At 42.5% G+C, this 21,428-nt stretch overlaps 1 protein-coding gene across 3 annotated transcripts in view; it reads left to right on the forward strand.

The window, feature by feature from the left end:
* pbx1a (pre-B-cell leukemia homeobox 1a) overlaps nt 1-21,428 on the forward strand; it is a 46,680-nt gene that overhangs the window by 17,611 nt on the left and 7,641 nt on the right. For all 3 annotated transcript variants that reach the window (XM_085805272.1, XM_085805271.1, XM_085805273.1), the window contains one exon: nt 19,458-19,702. In XM_085805272.1, the coding sequence (XP_085661398.1) occupies nt 19,458-19,702 (245 nt within the window). The remainder of the gene's footprint in view (nt 1-19,457; nt 19,703-21,428) is intronic.

The raw sequence follows: 21,428 nt of genomic DNA on the forward strand, positions 1-21,428 counted from the left end.
TGATTTCCTCAGATTATGGATTCCTGCCACCTCAAGGGCAAGCCAGAGGAAGCACTCTGTCTCCGATGTGATGAAATGTGGCGTTATCTTTTACTTTGTTTCATTAGATTCACTGGAGATTACACACTCTATCCTCATAGACGAGATTTTCCAGCTTTCTAAGATGAGAGATCTTCTGGCCTCGGGGCAAAAAAATATATTTCCGAGCTCCCGTCCCCGGCCCACATCTTGGGGTTCATGTCTGTTTTAACTTGCAATTAATTATTCAAATTCATTTTGAAATGCAGGGTTACATTTTGAGTGGCTTGTTCTAAGGCAAAAGCAGTTTTTTTCACTAATGGCAAGTAAGCTCCGCCATTAGATTGAAAAATAGGCCCATTGTGTGTGTTGACTTGGTGGCGTACTGCGATGAAGGATTGCGACAAACTGGAGTGTTTAAATCGGCGAATTGAAATTAATGCCCTCTCAAAGCCAGGCTTGCTGACAATACATTAAAGCTAATACTCCAGTGAGGTCGAGCAAATGTTTGTTTATATACATGAAATACACTGCGAGAGAATGAAATGATTGGATTTTGCCCAAGTAAACACTTATATTAAAGAGAGAGACAAAAGAAACAAATTGTAATGCAATGAGGTGTGGACGCTTTCTATGGTTATTGTTTCTTCTTTGTTTTTGAGTAGACTAATCTTCCCTGACATGTTTCATTTATGCTGCCTTTTTTTTTTTTTAATTTTCCCTTTTTCCACCATTTAGGTTTTTGTTTGTTTTGTTTTTTTGATATTTTATAGGGTATAAAATATCCATATCTTTTGTTTTTGTCACACACTTAAAGTATGTCCCTCTCTTTTCGTCTGCTGACACATTGAGACACTTTCAAAGGTCATGCCTCAAGTCTGTCTTGTCACATCACTTATTCAGGCTGGTTTTATTTATTCATGCCACTTTTTGATTTTAATAATTTAATGCAGTGAAATGTTTCTTTCATACGGCAATAAAGTGCTCGTAAGGAGTGTTGACGTCTCTGAAAATATGGTTATATCGCTTCTTCATGCGCCTCAGACAATACTCCATGTAAAGTGTGAGCTGTTGCTGTCACTAGAGGCTGTAATGTGCATCGATTGAAATTATCCCTCACTTCCACTGCAGCCAGAGGACCTCTCAGATGCCGGCCAAAGAGGCAGAGTGTATAAGAGGCTCTTTTTGTACTTTTCTTTTTCCTTTAGAATTTACTGCCAGCGGCCTAGAGTGGTATTTATTTTCCTCAGACTCTCCTCTGCGATGCTGGAGTTGGCAGAGTGATTTTGTAGAATAGAAACATTATAGACTGTTAGTGTCAAAGTGTTAAATGTGATGTATAGAGCTGGGGGTTTCAGAGGGAGGAGGGTGGAAGGGTTTGAGGAGGAGGCGGTAAGGAGGTGAGCACTGCCAGCCATGACTGGAGCAAGGTGCTCATGGGAGAGAGAGGGGCCATCCACCATGTGAGGGATGGCAGGGTAATGTGGCGGGAGGTAATGGCTTTTCTCAGTCCGCTGAAACAGAGGGGAGATCATTAGGGGCTGCCGTGCCGCACCGCGCCGTCCGTTTACCCCGACTCTGCCAGCGTCTCCTGTCAGAGCAGGGATGTGGAGACACTCATTGTGTTTGTCTGTCTGTTTTTCTGTGGTGCTGGCAGCAATGCTCCAAAGAGGCAAGAGTGTTTGATTATTATTTTGGGCCTTTCTTACTGGGATGGATAGACACTGACACTTTAGCTTACAGCTGCACTCTGATATTTCCTTAGCAAATGCTTCTCCAGCTGTGAAATCAAATCAAAGAGCCAGTCCAGACCTGATGACAAAAACAAAACTCCTTGACTTCTCCTTTGCTGTTACACAGCTGAGCACTACTTTTCCACAAGCAATTCAGTTATTGGGCACAAAAGTGTTGTCTCTCCAAAAAAAACAAAAAAAAAACAGGATTAAAAACCCTTTAGATCTTAACGTGATTTAAAGTGACTGCTACTTTGTCTCTTCAAGGCAACGTTTGGCTTTGATCAATTAAAAAGATCACAGCAGTTGTCATAAATTTAATGTGTTACAAGCTACAGCGCAATACACATCTTTATAGTTCAAAACTCCAGTCTTAATCAAAAGAGAAATTCACTTCAGACGGAGAGTTTGAAAAACACATAGACAAAAAGGCCTTCAGATCTCAAAGTGATTGTCTATAGCAAAATAAAGATACCTCCTTTAATTTTGTTGGAGGCTATCATCATCTTTGGTCTGTGTTTACAAATCATTACAGTGGTTGACATTTATGTCTTTCTACAGTAGTTAGGATGAAGCACATTATAACTGCAGGCTTTCATCAAACGCCTAATAGACTTCAGATCTTGTTTAGAAAAAACAGCGTTTCAGGCTTCACACCCACAGTATGGGTGAATTTTTTAGACTCCATATTTGTTTTTATACAGTATATGGAGCATGAATGTCTCAACTTTAATTGTGGGGAAAGACAGTGATGGCAAGCTTTTTGTGACTTGTGTTTGAAATAAAGGTGTGCTTTGTGCATCACCGAGGAGTTCTCAAAACCGGTTAACAGCACTTTGAGCTGTCGGTCGATTTTTGCCCCGGTGAGCCTCCAGCCCGGCGTGACAGAGAAGATTGGACGTCATTAAGGTCTACACTCTTTCCGCTGTCTGGGGGTGTGTGAAATGGGCTCTGCTGCTGCCAAAAGCGTGGACTGTTACTGTGTATCTCCATCGTTCATGTGAAATCTCAAAGACGGATTTGCAGCACACACGACCAGAGCTGCGTATTCATCTTTGCAGTGTCGTTTACCTGCAGCATATTGGTTTTCCAGATGTTTTCTTCCTCCAGTTTTTACGTGCCCTTCTGTTTTAGTTGAAGGTTGGTGTGGAAGCCTCTAAGACGAAGATTCTCCTTTTGTCGCTGTCAAGACCCATTCACGCCGTATGAAAAAAAGCTTCAGAGAAATATGATCGCTCCTGTAAAATGGACCAATTACTCCCCATTGACAACCTTCAAAGCCCATTTTTATTGGCCGATTCAGCCAAATAAAATTTTATAGCACAAGCGGAAAGGGACGGCGTCATTTTTGCATAGCTTTTCCAAGCCCAGCGTTTATATGATCCCCGTTATTACACCTCTGTGACATTTAAACTTTATTGAACAAGACTTTAAAATCTGTAGGCAGTATATAAAAGATCGAGGAATTTATTTCTTTCAGATGGGGAGGAGAGTCCCTCAACAGTTGAGACCTGACCAGAACAGATTGACACGGTTTTGTTCGAGCGAATCATTTGTAAACGAAACTATGTTTTAGAATAGCTCAAGTGTTTTTTATACAGTACATTTATTTTAAATCTAAAACAGTCCGGAAATCATCCACTATTTCCACTACCATTAGCCTACTACATATTTTCTTAATAAAAACAGTGGAAAGAGTCCATCACAGTTTCTTTAAGAAATATCCAATAAATGTCACTTTCCCACTGAATGTGACAGGTTTTACATAATAACACCCAATAAGTAAAATAGGGGCAGTTTATTTATATTATTGATGAATCAGGTAATTGCTTATTTGACAATGAAAATGGCCACCACATGTTGACATCTTCACATTGATTGTTGTTGCTGTCCAAAACTTAAGATGTTGGGATTGTGTGGTTTATTTTATTTGTTGATTAAACCTGCTGGATTTTTAATTTATAAAATACCAGAAAATAGTAATAGATGTAGAATTGGAAGATGTTGACCATTTGGACATGAAAATGACAATAACAACTCAACAACATGGGAAAAAATGGTGCAGATTTTTTCAACTCTGGATTTTTTTTTCTCTCCTGTTGATCAACTAACAGATCGATTCATTACTTGTTTCAGGTCTGATGTTCAATATCCGAAAATTTGAATGTGATACAAGGTCAGAGAGGTTCGTCCTGAAGCTTTATAGTATATCACGATACATGAACTTCCTTCTCAGAGGATGAATGTATTTCCTAGACAGCCAGACAGAGACAAACTAAAGCAGAGAAGGGAAAGGCACGGGGAGAAAGGTCCTGCCCCCCTCCTCTGTGTAATTAAAAGGGGGTGTCTGTCAGGGGCTGCTGCTGCTTTGTGTGGCCCCATATGTTTGGGCGCTGATACAGGGAGGATTATTCTGTTTGGAAGCCTGATAACAGCCTGTTTATAACCTTGGCACAGGCTGGAGCCTAATCTGGCAGCAGCACATCTCCCCACCCCAGCCCCACCACCCCCACCAACCCCTTAAATTTTCACAGAAAAACCACATTGGCTATTTTTTTTTTTTTTCGCTCCAATTGGGGGGGAACACAGCGTTGACCCAGAAAGACTCAAGTGTCTCACCTATATCTATTACGTACATATATATGTTTCTGCGGAGCTTAAATATTGTGTGAAATGTTGATATTTAGTCCTAAAATGTCAGATTTGAGATCGTTGAGATTGTGAGAGTTAACAGGTGTAAAATTATTCCAGCTCTTCTTGCTACAGTATTTCGGCTGATCACCTATTGGCCAACACGCCAGCCGGGAGCATGGGTACCGTTTTCTTCGAGTGCATTTAGTCTTTCATTTTCACTGAAGTTGCACAGAATCAGCTCTACACATGAACACATTCTTTTCTTTTCTTTTCTTTTTCCCGGACATCCATGCTCTCTTTGTTGCAAACTCCATTTTCATTTTCTATTCTGCAGGCTGATTAGTTCGGTCTTTTGTTCTTGGAGCATATTGCCACTGCACTGCCTTTCACACGACTGAGGGTGTCACGATTTTAATTCTGCTCCTGCAAACCGCTTTGTGATTTTAAGTCCTTTGTGCTTTTCAACAAAACAGCCCCAAATAGTTTCTGTTGAATGCCTAAATTATGTCTGTCCTTTAATAATTGCTACATGATTGATTTTCATGGAAGTAATTTAACACCAGTTGCCCAGTATGGAGGCTATATTCTTAAGAAAAATATGAGAAAATCCTGCTGATACATGCTTAAATCAATACGACAAGGTACTGGAGCCTTTTTTCAATAAGACATGACCAGTGATGGAAAGTGCCTTTTCTAAGGTATTGTACTTTTATTGTACAATCCTTTGTGCTCCTCTTTGCCACACTTCAGATAGAAATCCTGCATTTCTTACTCATTCACATTCATTCAATAGCTGTGGATTTAAAATTCATTATATATGACTGTTTTATTAAATATGATGCATTCTTATAGATTAAATCATCCAACAATATTAAGATTCTCCATTACAACATCACATGGTAATGCATCAGTAGTAATATACATTAATATCATAAAGCTGACAAGGGCCTTTTAATATATTAAATAGCCTGAAATATGTGTCTAATATTTCTGCGATATATTATAGTAAAATGTTGAGGACATTTGTTTTTAGAGATTTAACATTGTGGTATTTTAATTTCGTAAGCCTGGATCCTTCTTCCTTCACTGGAGATGAATATGAGCCTTTTTTTTCTTTCTTCTTTTTCTTTTTTCTGTGGCATTTTAAATCAGAGGGGAGGAAAATACTTTGAAATTCAGGTGCTTGCCCACGTCCTGAATCACATAATTATCTGCTATCCTTGCCCTAAATGTTCATGTTAATAAGAAGGTTCCAACCTTGCTGATGAGTTTCCAGCGCGCTGAATAAAAGTCGCTCTCAGTAATGCACTGTTCTATAGCAAGGACCCTTAACCGGCACACTGCAGGGAGAGGGAGTGCTCGGAGTGGCAGGCAAAGAGAACTGTCAACCTGTCACATTTCTCCCTCCTCTTCCCCCTGATAAATTAAAGTTACACAGTGTGCGTGTTGTAGCAGCGGAAGGCTGTGCAGAAAGCCTGGCTCCTCAGGTCTCAGGAGATAGCTGGCAACTAGGTCAGACTGATAATGTAATCCGCTGACTGGATCCTCAGCCCACTACATCCAGAGAGAAAAGCATGACAGGAAAAAAAAAAACGGAAATGTAGGAGGAAAATAGGAACTTCTATGTGTTGTTGCACTTACTTAGCATTACCTCGCCTGCTCCCGTTAATGAAGTTTACGAAGGAGCAATGTCCGTGCAGCCTGTTGTGACGAAATGCAGTGTATCCAGAGCGTGTGTGTGTGTGTGTGTGAGAGAGAAAGAAAGAAAGAGACTGTGGTATGTGTGTGTGTGTGAGAGAGAGAGAGAGACTGCACACGTGTGATAATTCAAAAAGTGTAATCCATGTCAATATACCTCACACTCCTCACACGGGAATCTTATTTACACAGATTCCTTTTTATGCGTTATCTTTGCACTGCACTGCACATCCACAACAAAACAGTATCATGCGAGTCCGCGGGGAGAGAGAGTGACAAGAATAAGTTCCTGCATCAGCAAGGTGCATTTTCATTCCCATGCAGTATTCCAGAGAGGCTCTGTGGGCCCACTGTGACAACTCTGCCTCCCTGCAGGTGTGGAAATGAAACCGGGCCTATAAATAGCCCAGGCAGCTGGGAGTCGAACACTGTAGAGGAGAGAAGGGGGGAGGTGGGGGGGGGGTGTGCAGAGGGGTGGTGGTGTGGTGGATTAGAGGTCCAGCTGGGGATGCAGGTGTGTAGAGGCTGACCGACAGAATACCACTGCTGTCTCACCCAGGGGGGCTGGAGGGAGGAGAGGCTGTGGAGCTGCAACTCTGTCCAATTTCAGGAGTAGAGAACAACAATATATTATTACCACGTTAAATCCCTGCATTGTTTATACAGTCGTAGTGAAATACAAAGGAAGTAAAATAGCCACTAGTGTGTTATCACGTTTGAATAGTCACATTTTTTGTCACTAATAAGCTAAAGATTTACTGGGAAATTAGAGATTGGCAGTTACTTTTATGTATGTTGTGATATAGCTGTGTGTATGTTAAAATACTTTTTTTTTTTTAAACAGTGTGACTAAAAAACTTATCTCAGGACTGATTTTAAATGGTTGACTGTTTCCAGTTGAGGAGATGAAAATGAAACCAGAGGAAGAGGTACAGTAGCTCCAGTGGAAAACACAGAATATAAATCTATCATGATTCTGGAAACAAAAAGTTTGGAAAAACATGTAACAGACAGTAGTGTCCACTGGGGGAAGGGGCTTGGTGGTCGAGTGGTGAGAGAGCGGTTCGACTCCTGATGCTTTCCTGCGTCTCTACACTGTCCTATCAAATAAAGGCAAAACACCCCAAAAACATACATATACGTATATATATTTAAAAAAAACAACAACAACCAGTATGACATTTGCTTTTATTCTAAACAGCTTATTAATCAAACCAATTGACACTATTTGTATGGCAATAAAGGTCATATAAGTGAGGGTCATCACTAGCTAAACAGCTGACCTGACCCTCTTAATATATTTTAATATTGTATATTATATTTCTTTATATAGATATAAAGTGTTACATTCACTAAAAAATGTATGATACACCTTTTTTTCAGGGTCAGTTGTTTAGTTAGTGATACCACATTTGTACAGATACATGCAGACAAAACACACTCCTATTTATAGGTGTGTATGTAGATTTATTATATTTAGTATTTATTCCAAGTTGGTCTGTGGTCTGCTCAGTGTTACCGAAAAAAAACACTCTGCCTGAACGTCAGAGCATGATTTAGTTATTATTAGCTATTTGATATTTAAAGAGATGGTGACATTCAAGTAGAGGTGTAGTAGGCTATTTAATATGGATTTGCCTTGAGAGTTTAAAAGAAGAAATGACATACTTTTTTTCTTTTTTTTTTCTTCAATGACTTTCCACCACTTGATTGAATTGATGGGTACATAATGTACATGATACAAGAGGTATTTTAGAAATACAATTACGTTGTTATCCCCGCTGGGAGCGTTTGTAGCGTGTCACCCCCCTCTAACCCTGACTCCGGAGTCTGGTCTCTGCTGACTGTCAAATAAAGGCAAGACGCCAAAAGAAAAGATGCTGCACAGACAAAGAGTTGTTTGATCATTTTTGACACAGCGGTGCAGTCTTTAGTTGTGTGTTGTGCTCTCTGCACCAGTTTGGTGAACTGGTAGAAATTAGCTGGATGGGATCCTGATAAAACGTTTGACACCACGTTGCCATGGTTACAGCTGTCTGACTGTTGGATGTTCAGCTGCAGACTGTGACTCTGACTCTGACTGTACCAGTCCTCCTCCTCCTCCTCCTCCTCCTCCTCCTCCTCCTCTTCCTCTTTTCAGTGTCTCGGTGCCATCTGCACAGGTTCAACCCCTGAAGGCAACATTTTGAGTTTCAGCTCGTGGAACAAAGTCGGTGAAAATATTCACCGTCGTATTCAAATCAGTAAGCAGCGATATGGAAAAAATATGGGTTATTATGACAACACTAACTTTGTCTGGATTTAGTCAACGAAAAGCAGCTGTATGAACATGTATAGACTTGTACATTCAAGATGATTACAATCGTGTTGCAGCTGGATTTTGTTAAAGGTTTTACTTTATTCATTTGTTTTTATGATTAAAAAAACAAAACAAAAGACATATCACTGTTTTGGAAGAGCTGACCACAGCGTCGGTGAAAGTGCTGCATGTGCTTCAGTGGAGACGAGTGCAGGTCCTCAAGTCGGATCAACAAAATGTCAACAAGCTAGAAGTATCCCAGGATTTAAAAAACACACTGCACAGCTGCATTTCTCATGCACAGTATGTCATCGAAGACACACAGAGTTCAGCCTTCTCTGAGTTCGAGCTGTTTCAGCAGCTTCGGTTGTTGTTGTGGTTTTTCATATAGTTTGCGCTCAAACATTTTTGTGTGACGACTACATTTGTAGTGCACTCTGGCAGATGACAGTTCCCTCGCCGGCCGCTCAGACTGACACGGTGACCCAGGTTAAACCCACACTGGTCTTTGGATCTGAACGGGTCAGCAGCATGAGCGTTTGGGAGGTAAAAGTCGATACAACTACAGCTGCACACTCGAGTGTTTGTGAACACTGAAGACAATGTAGCAGCAGCATGAAGGAAAAAAAAAAAACTGGGTCAACATGCATTTAGCCGACCGATGTCATACATGTGTGTCTCATTTGAAATGGATATTAGCGTTCCTGGCGTGTGCTGCCGATGCCACGGGGCTGTCTGCATTTTATATTGGTTTGTGCTCCTTTTTTGACGGAGTGCGGTATTGTCTTTATTTTTTAAAATCAAACCTCAGCTTTTAGGGCAGAAAATGTTGCTTTCATTCCCAATGGATGACTTGATATGCTTTTCATGTAAATGACGTCTAGCACTTGCACGCTGGTGTTTGCATTAATGCATTAATTCCTCAGTGCTGCATGCTTTTTGTAGCTGGAGGAAAAATGACACATTCTCATCAAAAACACACTCCCCCGCTTACAGTCCCACTACACACACACACACACACATACATAGTGCTGATTGACAGCAGGAGCTCCCTCTGACCCACTATTCTGCTACAGTGGGACGATCCCACAGGCCTGTGATTAATGACTAGGCTTTATCCACTAGTGGTGTGGTAGCCCTGCCAACCAGGCCACTTAGACTGCCTGGACCACTACCTCTGCTGTAAACACACTCTCTCTCTCTCTCTCTGCCGCTGTGTTTCTCTAGCTCGCTCGCTCTCTCTCTGCCTACAGGCACTGCATCGTCATATTCATCGTTGCGGCTCTAAACCTTTGTCCCGAGTTGACCCTCTCTATCAAACTCACACACACACACATGCACAAACACAAATACACACACACACTTATAGAACCACCATTAACTTTTTTTCTATGTGGTATTATTATTTTGCTTTTGTCCTCAATGAATAAGAACCTGCAGTTTCTCATAGCGAGCATTAGTCAAATATTATTCGTATCATTTCTGCTTTAGGACAGTTCTGGTTAGTGTCAGGTGAAGTATAATTTGTTTGTATTTTACATGCTTTGTTTTGTTTATGCAAAATGTCTGGCACCAGGTTATTTAGTTAGTTTTTTCTTCATTATTTTCTTACCCAAACAACACGTCACTTATCTGATAGTCGAAGCAGCAGGTTACAAGTAGATGTTAACAAAGATGTTGGACAAAGAAATATGTCTGTATGAAATGGAGCTGCTCTCTCAAATGGACAGTGATCCCTCACATTGTTTTTCTCTCCTGACAGCTAGGGGCAGACTAAGCATCACTAGTCTTTTGAACACCAGGCCTGGCAAAACAGTAAAACCTCACAGGGATTTCCGTAGTTGTGACAGCGTCCAAACAAAAGTGCACACGCAGCAAAACAAAGCCGGTTTGACTTATTCTGCCTTGATGGGAAGCTCCCTGATGAATGCAGGGAGAGACCATATTTCCTGCTGGAGCAAATCTCTCAAGTGTTACAATATTAATGGCACCTGGAAGCCTATCAAACATTCGGATGGCACCGGTCCACCTCCCAGATTCTACATTCTGCAAGTTTGTGCAGAAGTGAGAGGCGCTTTTGACTCGTGTTTTGATGACTAAAGCAGGACTGGTAAATCACTGGTTTAAAAACTGTATGCAGAGTTTATTAATTAACTGTTAATGATCGAGTAAAGATGCAAAACATTTGGAGGTTTCAGATCCTTAAAATGTGAGAATTTCTTGCTTATCTGCTCGGTATCATTACAAACTGAATATCTTTGGGTTTTGCATTTTTGAACAGAACAGGCGATTTGCAGCCATGCTTGGCTCTGGGAGATTGTGGTGGCTCTCTCTTTTTTTTTTCTTTTTCTTTTTTTTTCTTTTTTCTGACATTCAGCTCTAAGCTAGAGCTGAAATTATTAGCCAATTAATCTTTCAGTTTATAGAGTGAAAATTAATCATCGTTTTGCCCTATATTCACTGCTTCCAGTTTCTCCGATGTGAGGATTTGATACTTCTCCATAATGATAAACTAAAACCAATAACTCTTAACCCAGCATACACAACACTTTGGGCTCTGGAAAATTATAATGAGCATTTATTATTCTATGACATGTTATAGACATAACAATTAACTGATTGTGAGGAAAATCGACAACTCGATTGAATAGAAATATCTGCAAGTTGCAGTCCTCCATCAATCAATAATCAAAGTAGTCAGAAGTCCCCTTATATCCCAGCATGTTGACAGTGCTCTGATAGTTTTAGCTTGGCCTTGGTTTGTCATGGGACAACTCCAGTGTGATCTGTAGTCTGGTGGACGTGTGATCTGAACTTGTGGTTGAGCTTCAGGGCTCAGGCATCAGAGATGTCTAAGTTCAAGTCAAAATGAAAAAACTTAGACATGAGAGAGGATGAAAAGGGAAAAAAAGAGGGGAAGGTTGGAAACATAATGATGCAGGAAAATCACAGCTCAACCAATTAGTGCCAGAGCAGTTGAGAAGAGCACACCATCAGCATTCACCACCGCTGACATTATACCTGTCAATTCAATCTGGGTCCTCGTATGTAGGATATTTACTGTCTCTGACGAAGGAGGCTGTTATATACACATAGATGCTTAGTTTGCATCGTGTCTAAATATAGAAACGACAACAGGATCATATCTATTTACAGAAGAGTGGCTGGCATATGGCTAACATTATTATCATGTCATTCATAGTGACCACTTGTGTTTTATGGAGAGGAGCATTGTCATAATGGAAGATACTGGTCCCAGTGGAGATGACATGCATCTTGGGATAATCTAAGTAACCACTCTGAATCTCTTTCTTTTTTTTCTTAGTAGTAGAGGACAGTGCAGACTGAAGCACATGACTGAATGGACTCTGTACAGGATGATGATAATAATGTACCAGTAACGTCTGTGTGTGTTTCTGCTCTGTGTGTAGTTTTTGCTCCTCCACAGAGGCAAACCGCAAGCCAGAGCTTTTTTCTTTTTCGAGGGATTTTGTGTAAAAAGCATGTTCACATGTTGTCGAGCGAAGCCGAGCACGGTGAAGCAGAACCACAAGCACTACTGTCTATGAGTGGCCATATGGTGGGTGTCCTTGCATGGTAGCTTAAGGGACCCTTTTCTCCCCGAGATGAAACAATTTTGCTCAGAAATGAACCTCCTCTCTCAGGCTGCTGTGTTCATCAGACCCTGCCCCATCACCCACCTCTGAGATCACACAGTGTGTCACAGCTCCCGGCAGACCGCCCGGAGCACGGATGGCAACCTGGACATCCCAGGTAGACCTAAACAAGCGCAGTCACATGGTCTCTGCATCCCCCCCCCCCACCCCACCCCACACCCCCTCCTTGTCAAAAAACCCACCCCTGCTTCCAGTCTATCCCTGCTCCGTGCCTCCAGATGTGGCTTAATTTACTGCGACTCTGCTAATTGCTGTAATTAAGGATTAATTACTGTTAATTACCTTCGCATAAACTCATCACCAGTCAAAGAGCGGAGCCTTATGAAATGTGCCATGCACAGGAGTACACACCACGGGGACTTGAGGAGGATTGTGTTAACGGACCTCTTGTTTCATGTCTTGTCCTGGTGCGTGGGGAGGGCTTGTAGGGTAACAGTTAGGGCAGGACGCTCACTGTCACGGACCATCTCCTCCTGACTCCGAAGGCTTCACACGTCACCTCCTCACCAACTGTTGCCCGGGACAGCATCACTACGCTCGCTGTCATCCGATCATTAGAGGCTGGCATTTATTTGTGGGGAAAGTAGATGACAAATATGTTACACTTAGGAAGTCTTGGCAATGTTATCTGTAATAATGTGGACTTTCTCGTGGCAAATGATGAAATACCAACCTCCCGAGCGTTGGACTGGATATTGGATGTTCAGTTTTTCATCTTATTTGCCTAATCTCTCGTTAAATGTTTCCAGATCCAAATCATAACTTTAAAGAGAGATTCCTGTGTGAACAGGGTGGAGTAGATTGTCATGGATTACACTTTTTGAATAGCAATGATGAGTGTGCAATCACACATACACATGTACACACACCAGCTGGATGGTTCTAGACTCTTTTTTTGGGCGGGGGACAAGATTTGGCCATGATTGGCCAGTTATTTGACCACTTTCACAAAATCAAATGAAGCTCAAAGTCTGGCAGCAATTGTTAAGCACAATGACAACTTTTTTTTCCCACAAAACATTTGACTGTTTACTTCAGATAGTCACAGAGGAGCTTACGAGCCGCATAAGATCCAGACCAGATGTAACTGCGACATCCCTGATTCCAGTCCTGGTGATCTTCCTGTCACCTGTTCCCTGTCAACTGCCTAAACTTTATCTAAAAGTTTGTGTGTTTGGTCATTTGTGTACTTTGTGTTTTCCCTGGCAGGGCTGTCTCTCTCTCTCCGTCTCTGTCTCCATAGAGCCGTCTTTGTCTCTCTCTGCGAGCAGGCCCGACTGAGCGGCTCGCTGCTCCACAAGCTCGTGACTTCTCCTCAGCTATTCCGTCAACGTGGTTTCAGATGCAGCCTGGAGCCGTTAGAACTGCATGGGCTGAGCGCGAGGTTGATTCAATCAAGACGATATATATTTTAAGACACCTTAAGAAAGACTGACAGCCAGGGGGCTAATGTATTGTCTGTTTTGAATAATGAATTATTTTAATGAAGGCTTCTTTAAATGGGAGTTCTCTGCATTGGTGGCAGGGCGGTGCTCTGAATGGTCTTCTCCTCTGGCGCTGGCTGCCTCATTATCAGGCCAGCCCCTCAGGCCTCAAACTGGCCTGCTTAAGCCTCAGATGATGACGATAATTACCGTTATTAGGAGTAGCTGCAGGGGGAACTTGTTCTGAAAAACACCAAGCTGAGTTCTTGCCTCGCTTGCTGCCGCCGCCGCCACCACCACTGCCGCATGAGAAACTACCGATCGCCAGTGGAGAAAGCCAGAGAGGGAGAGAGAGAGAGACAGGGGGAGACGAGGAGGGAAAAAAAAAAGGAGGGGACGAGGGGAGCGGCCACCAAATCCGCCTAATGTGACGCCTGTCAGCTCGTCTCCCACCAGCTGTCACCTTCCAAATGCACTGGGGTTCATTTTTTTAATTGACACCTCGCTTTCCTATTCCATTTCTATTTTTCGCCTTTCATTCCTCCTCCATCACTCTCTTCCCTCCTTGCCTGTACCATCCACATCTCCTTGTCTCAGCCTGTCCCTCCAGTATTTCTTTGGTGTTTTTCCTTGTCCTTGGTATCCCCCATCCCCCCACCCAGTGTCAGATACAACACTCCTGCTCTGCCCCCTTTTCTGCACATGATACTCGAGATGGCTGATAAAACATAAAGCTGTTTTAGAGGTACTTTATGACTATGCCCTTGTGTACTGAGGCTGTACAGCTTCCCATTATCTGGTGATGGAGAGAACATTTTGGGCCTGAGAAAGTTTCCCATGAGTTCATAGACAGACCACAAATTTAGCTCTCAGCTCACAGTACAGAACACTTAAAGACGATGTGAACTACACAATGTTAAGAATATAACAATGGTCTTCGTGGCATAGATTTCATAGTGAGCCACGATGAGCAATTTCCTAATTATTGTACTTTCTTTATTAAAGCTTGAATTCAATTCAGTTGAAATGAGCAGGTATACAGTATATTGGATATAATGCAACGTAATGGTCATTGAGCGTTCTCAGTAATGATGATGGTAGCGTTGTTTAGCGCTGTCGTTTACCCCGACCGTGTGGGTCAGCATGAAATACGGCACAGTGCTGCATTGTGATGATTGCTTCTTTGGTCGGACTGAGTTTTGAGCTCCAACCAAAATGTGTCTGTGACATAAACATCAAAACCTGAGATGCAAATATCCAGACTCCTATTTACTCAGTAATTGTCATTTTTAAAACAAACAATACCTCGTTCCAACTTCTCACATCACTGTGTGTTATATGCTCAGGCATGTGTCTGGTCTTTGTAAAAAAAAATAGTTATAACAATTTAATGAAACCAGTTTGTGTTTTATGTGATGATGACGTACATTTCTCACCATTTTACAGACCAAACAATTGAGGGATTAATGAAGAAATTAATTGACTGATTAATCAATTTTGAAATAATCATTAGCTGAAGCCATATTCTCGTTGAATAGACTGTTTCTGGATTATATTTTACGTAATTATGGCGGGCTTATGCTGGTCTTCACCTGAGAGTGTGTTGTTTACTGTACATGTGCAAAGTATTTTAGCCATTTATTTAGATAAAGTTCTCGTTTGGCTGCTTGTGTCTGCGTTTTAAGAGACATTTCAGCCAATGTAATATTTCAGTCATTGTTTACAAGCGCTGGGGAGAACTACTGCATAAGAGCTGAGTGAAAGCTGATATGAATTGACTCAAGTGGCGTCACATGATTCAGTGCTTTTTGGGGCTATAAAAAATCTGGATGTGGAGTTTTAATGAAATGAGCTTCACAGACAAGTCCTCATGTCTGCCGTTACTTTAGCTGCTACTATACTATACTAGCATTAAAACTTGAATCTGTGTGAACTGTCGGGCTGATGGTGGCGTTGCTGAGTCCTCTAACAGCTTTTCATTACTTGGTGATTGAGAGAATGAGTTCATGGATACACCACAAGCTTTCTGCTGCATTTAGGTACAAAAGACACCAAGGACCATTTTAACACACAAAAATAACTCACTATTTAGAATATAGCAATTATTTAATTGGTAATTTCAGAGTGATTGTTCTCTCTTTATTGAAGACCTGATTTAATACAGTAGAAATGAGCGGATATACAGTAAACTGGATGTAATGCAACATAATATTCATTTAGTGCTCTCAGTAATGATGATAGTGTTGCTTAGTGCTGTAGTTTACTCCTACTGTGTGGGTCAGTGTGAGATATGGAGCAGCGCTGCGTCTGATTAGGACTGCTTTATTGGGCTTGTATCAAATGCAGATGAGAGCTGGATGCTGAACTCCTTGAAGGAGCGGGGAGGGGAGGATTTGTATTAGTGATACTTGTCATGTCTGCTGTAAATCACGCTGCTTTTTTCAGGTTCCTGGTTGTTGTTGTTTTGTCTCAGAATGCTGTGTGGCAGGGATGAATGGTGGTGATGTTACATTATCATGTGGCTGTCGCTTTCACTCCTGCTGACTGGTCTGTGACAGGCCCACACACTCACACACACACACACACACACACACACACACACACACACACACACACAGATGTATACACACATCCATGGTTGTGTCAGGAGCAGGCCTGATTTATTAACTGCTGAAACCCTAGATGACGTGTGCCCACACAATCAATAGAGAGCACAGCCACTGCCAGACCCTCTCTTGGGTCATGTGATGTGGACAAGAGCAAAGCAAGGAAGGACACACACACACATACACACACACACAAACCCGTATATATCCACCACGGTGCTGCGGAGTGTATTGCATTACTGTATTGATGGGAAATGGATCCAGTCCAGCGTTGGCTGCTAGCTGCCAGTCAGAGGCAAGAGGGGTAAACTTTCATCATGGCTGTCAGGGACATCACTGCTGCCTTGTTTGACCGTAAATCTTCCTAATTGTGACAGAATACTTCAACATCATTAATTAAACATGTTTTCATTTAAAAGCACTCGCAGGGCGCCAGGCTGGGTGCTCAGGGTAGTCTGCCAATGTGCATAGCTGTGTATTTTTCCTATGTGCACGCCGGTGTGTGTGTGTGTGTGTGTGTGTGTGTGTGTGTGTGCCTATATGAGTGCTTACATTTGTGCACAAAACGCATGCTTGTGCTGTGTGTTTGTGTGTGCACGCACCTTGATTTTCCCTGTATGAGTGGGTGGCTTAATCGTCGTGTTTATTTACACTGCAGTTGTCTGCAAACAGCAGGCAGTGTGGCGATGGGCATGAGCCAGCTCTTAAGGAAGTAAAACAGCAGAAATTAATTTTGTCAATAACCAAAACAAAGGCTTATTCTTAGAATCCCATTTATTATTCAGGAAACGGCTCCAGAATTGTTTATGATACGTGCTCATTTTTTATGCCTTGCCTTTTTGGGTTTAGTGGCCCACATCTCAGGGAAGGAATTATACAAGAGTGTGCACAAAGGGAAGGAAAGGAGAAGAGAGGAGGGAGGGAGGGAAGGAGGGAGGGAGGGAGGGAGGGAGGAAGCGACAGAGAGGGGAATTGTGTCCTCTCATTGTTCAATTAAGTCTGTCGGTAATGATCAAGATGAGATGATGGCCATCTTCCTTTTATAGATACTAATCTGTGACTGTCCACGGAATAAGAGAATCGCAGAGCAGTATGGACTCCATGCCTTTGTGCCGACAATGGAATGGAGAGTGTGTGTGAAAGGTTTTTGGTGTTATTGTACAAGTGTTGGGAGCATGTGATCTATTGTAATAGAGGGCACTTCCCTCTGTCAGGTGATTATGTTAATGTATAGTGCATGGTTGCAGAGTTCACAACGACTGGCATTGAGGTCTAATCAATTTCATTGCTATTACTGAAGAGAAATAAATAAAGCTGATGGCTGTGGTTAGGGTAATTATGCCACAGCACAGTGAATTTGTTTGATTTTCCTTATTAATTGTATTTATTTAATCCATTTCATGCTTTTAGTTGTGCACTCGGGGACTTGGAGGGAATGAATAAATCACTCTTAGGCTCATTAGATTCCCCCTCTGGTTGGGATGTGCCACTATTTTGTCAGAATCAAATTGGTGAGTGTTATAATTTCCCGCTGGTGTGATTCACATGACAAATATCCACATATTCATCTACCTGCACATGTGCATGCGCACACACACCCACACACACACATGCATCTGCTCCTCATCTGAACTCCTGACCTTTTCCAGCCGTCTGATAGCCATTGACATTTGCCTCTTGAGCTGAGCTTGCTCACGTGTTGGAGCTGATGGGAATGGATGATGTTATTGCAGGAGGAGAAAAAGAGAGGAAAGGAAAAAGGGGTGGGGGTGGGGGTGGGGGTGCTGGGGCAGAAAAGGGGAGGACTAGGGTAGACAAGCTCCCCACGCTGCCCCAGGAATCCATCTGGACCCCCCGCTCACCAGAAAGGTCACAGGGCGACTCAGCCTTACATCCTCATTACAAAAGAGCCGTCGCCGTGACCGGAGACTGTGGGGCTGCAATATGGCTTTACTGCTCTGTCACACAACCTGTCATTTACCCTCACTGTCTACAGTCATCACGGAGGAGACACACACACTAATGCGGTATTAGATCGTCCTCCTGAAACATTTGGATGGACGCTTAGATTAAAACGTGTGTGAAAAATGTGGTGGCAGCGTGAGCTTTGCCTTTGTCCTTGAAGACAGTGGGATGGATTGGAGGGCTGCACCTGGTCGGCTGTTTTCAGCACCTCTGAGAAAAGCAGGACGCTCTGCTGCCTTACCGAGGGAGCCTTCTGGTGGCAGAAAGAGGCAGGGCACTACAGCTCATATGACAGAAAGGAGAAAAAAAAGCAACACGGTGCCGTCTGTATGTTATATATAGTTGAAACAGTATTATTTAAAGTCGGCATCAGCAGCGCAAAGCAGCAGCAGCATGAGTGGAGCCTGGGCCTCATTTGTGTGAATGTGTGCACAAATTAATCTGTTTACTCTGTGCATGTCCATCTCAGCAGCCCTGTCTGTTGTGTTTACACTTCCCTCTTTACACCATGGGAGCTGATCGCCTGTAGGACTGTGAAGACTCTGTGTAGGTTCAAATCCCCAAACAAGTGTGTAAACACACCTTAGTATCAGTTGTAAAAACATCCTTAGTCCTGTTGAATTTAAGATTACAACAGTGTGAGGGCCGCCTTGGGACTACAGATGTGGTAGCAGATTCAGTTGTTTGTATGAAATGTGGAGAAACAAATCCGAAATCCTGCAAATCCAGTTTTACTCTAAAATGAGAAAAAATATTAAAGCTCAGTGTTTTACAAGTGTCGTTAATCATAATGATTCCATAATGATTTGATCCTTTTGAGCTTTTCTATTATTTAATATTTTTATATAAGTAGTCATTATATTTCCAATATGTCTCTCTTCATGAAGCAGAACTATTTGATTTAGCTCAAATTCTTTAATCTCTGTAACTCGTCCATTTAAAGCCAACATATCTTTGCATAAATATCCTGTGTCACGCTTTGTGCCATTAGCTTCGTTTGCTTTGTAGACAACATCTGACAAGATAATAAAGCCATCAGCCAGAAACTAAACATAGTCTGAGCATAAGGAGAGCAATGAAAGATGAACTGTGGTGGAAGGCTGTGTTAATTTTTTTCACATGAAATGATAGTCAAAATCGATGAAATGATAGTTTTATGGTCCTCCGTAGCTGCCAGCCTCTATGAGGCTGCAGGTTTTTATGGCGCAGACTTGAACTATTAAAACGACGGCCATATTTCAGGCTGGAGCGGAAGAAATGGTTAAGGCTCTCTTTCAGTCATTGTTAAATTCCCCTGCCTTGTTATTCAGTCACTTGCTTCACCTTAAAAGTGAATCATTAAGAACACAAATTAGACTGTTCAGCGCCGTTGTATTGATGTCATGTCCTCCTCTCCTCCACAGTGCTCAGTATCCGCGGTGCCCAGGAGGAGGAGCCTCCAGATCCCCAGCTGATGCGACTGGACAACATGCTGCTGGCGGAGGGCGTGGCCGGGCCGGAGAAGGGCGGCGGGTCGGCAGCTGCGGCAGCCGCTGCAGCCGCCACTGGTGGCGTCGGTGCAGACAACTCAGCAGAACACTCCGACTACCGGGCCAAGCTGTCGCAGATCCGACAAATTTACCACACGGAGCTGGAGAAGTATGAACAGGTGTGCTGAGGAATATTGTTTTTGTAACATTGGCTCTACACCAGCTTCTCCTCGGTTACAGTATATCATAGTGCATCGCTCTGCTCAGTTCCTGCACTTGTAACAGATATTTATTTTGTCATTTTATTTGAAATGTATTTTATCAGTGAATGCCAAAGTGCAATGGCAAAATTACAGCCTGCCACATATTTTGGCCAGCAGGGTGATAAAAAAAAAACCCTACAGGGCATTTTTTATCACTTGGAAAAAGTCCTGACTATAAAAAAGGTCCCTACTATTGGAGGCATCTGCCCTGTTATCAAATCCATAAGCATCATAGTGCTTGGACCAAACCTTAACCACCCACACCCAAGGGAATCCTCTGCACCTAGAACTGAGGCACGTTTTCATACGTTTATCAGAAAAACACAGCAGAGAAATGATGGAGAGAAGGACACAGAGAGACGTGCAATACAAGTCTCAGGCTGGAGTCGAACCGGGGGCAATCGCAGTTCCCCTCTAGGCCGCCGAGTCCCAGCAATGGTCTATTTACTTTCTATTTCACTACAGAAAGTTCATATTAGTGTTCTCTCTGCTCCACGGCCTCCCGCTAATGGAGCCTGGTCAGGTGCCAAATGGAGCCAATTGCGTTACTTGTTTATTTATTGAAGTGGTCGAAGCAGCTGAAAACATCGATCATTATCTTGACTGATGGTGAATAAAGGTAGAGGGAAAAGTTTAAATTAATAAAAGTAAAGTATGACTTAAGATTATATTTTCTATGTTTTGATACGTGACACTAGTGTTTTTGATGAGGACTCCATCAATCACACAGAAAGAGAAAAGAATAACTGCAGTTAGAGGAATGAAGGTTTGACACATGGCTTGTGACTTAATGTATTGTCCGAAGCGTTTCCTCCCATGGTGAAAGAAACAAAAGCAATAGTAGTCAATACTTCACCACTTGTGTTCGAACCTTAAACAGGAACAAGCTGGTCCAAGAGATGAATGAGATATCTTTTTAACTAAGTATAATGCTCTTGAAATCATCTCTTGTAGGCCAACTCATGACAAGCCAAGCTTTCAGAGATGTTACCTCCAGCAGGCAAGCAGCCATTATATCAGTCACACACCAGCTCTTATCCAAAGACTGTAACTTCTTGTCATTCGCTGGGAAGTCAAAACGTTCTTGGTTTGTCATCTTCTCGGAGGAAGGCTAGTCATCACTAACTGTCACAGTCAATATACACCTGAGCATTTTTGTGTCACCACGCTACGTACACCTCGCGCGCGTATGAGTGAGTAGTGTCTGGCGTGTGTGTGCAAGCAGAACGGCTGCTCGGTGCATCACTTTGACTGACGTAACCCTGGTGTTGACAAGCAACAGACACCTTGACTCTGAATGCAGTCATATCCAGTGACTGATTCAGACAGAGAGAGAACGAGGTAGACTGAAAGATGGAGTGAAAAGAGAGGGAGACAGTTTAAACCTCTTGAACGTGAACGGGACTGAAAGCCTGCTGTCATTTTAAATTTCTCCTCACTTGTCACATTTTCTCTTCCATTGAAGAGAAGTCTTTTTAATATTCACAGCGCTGTGAGTCTCACTGCCTCCACTGTACGACTATATTTGTTTGGCGTGAAACATTGTGCTGCTTCTGCCGCTTTAATTTAGACTGTTCTTATTACCTCTAACACCGCCGCTGTTATACTGTCAGCGCTTCTCCTGCGAGGCCGAGGCCCACCG

Source organism: Trachurus japonicus, chromosome 17, assembly GCF_045865225.1.
Source record: "Trachurus japonicus isolate A0001 chromosome 17, Traja_1.0".
Classification (NCBI taxonomy): Eukaryota; Metazoa; Chordata; class Actinopteri; order Carangiformes; family Carangidae; genus Trachurus; species Trachurus japonicus.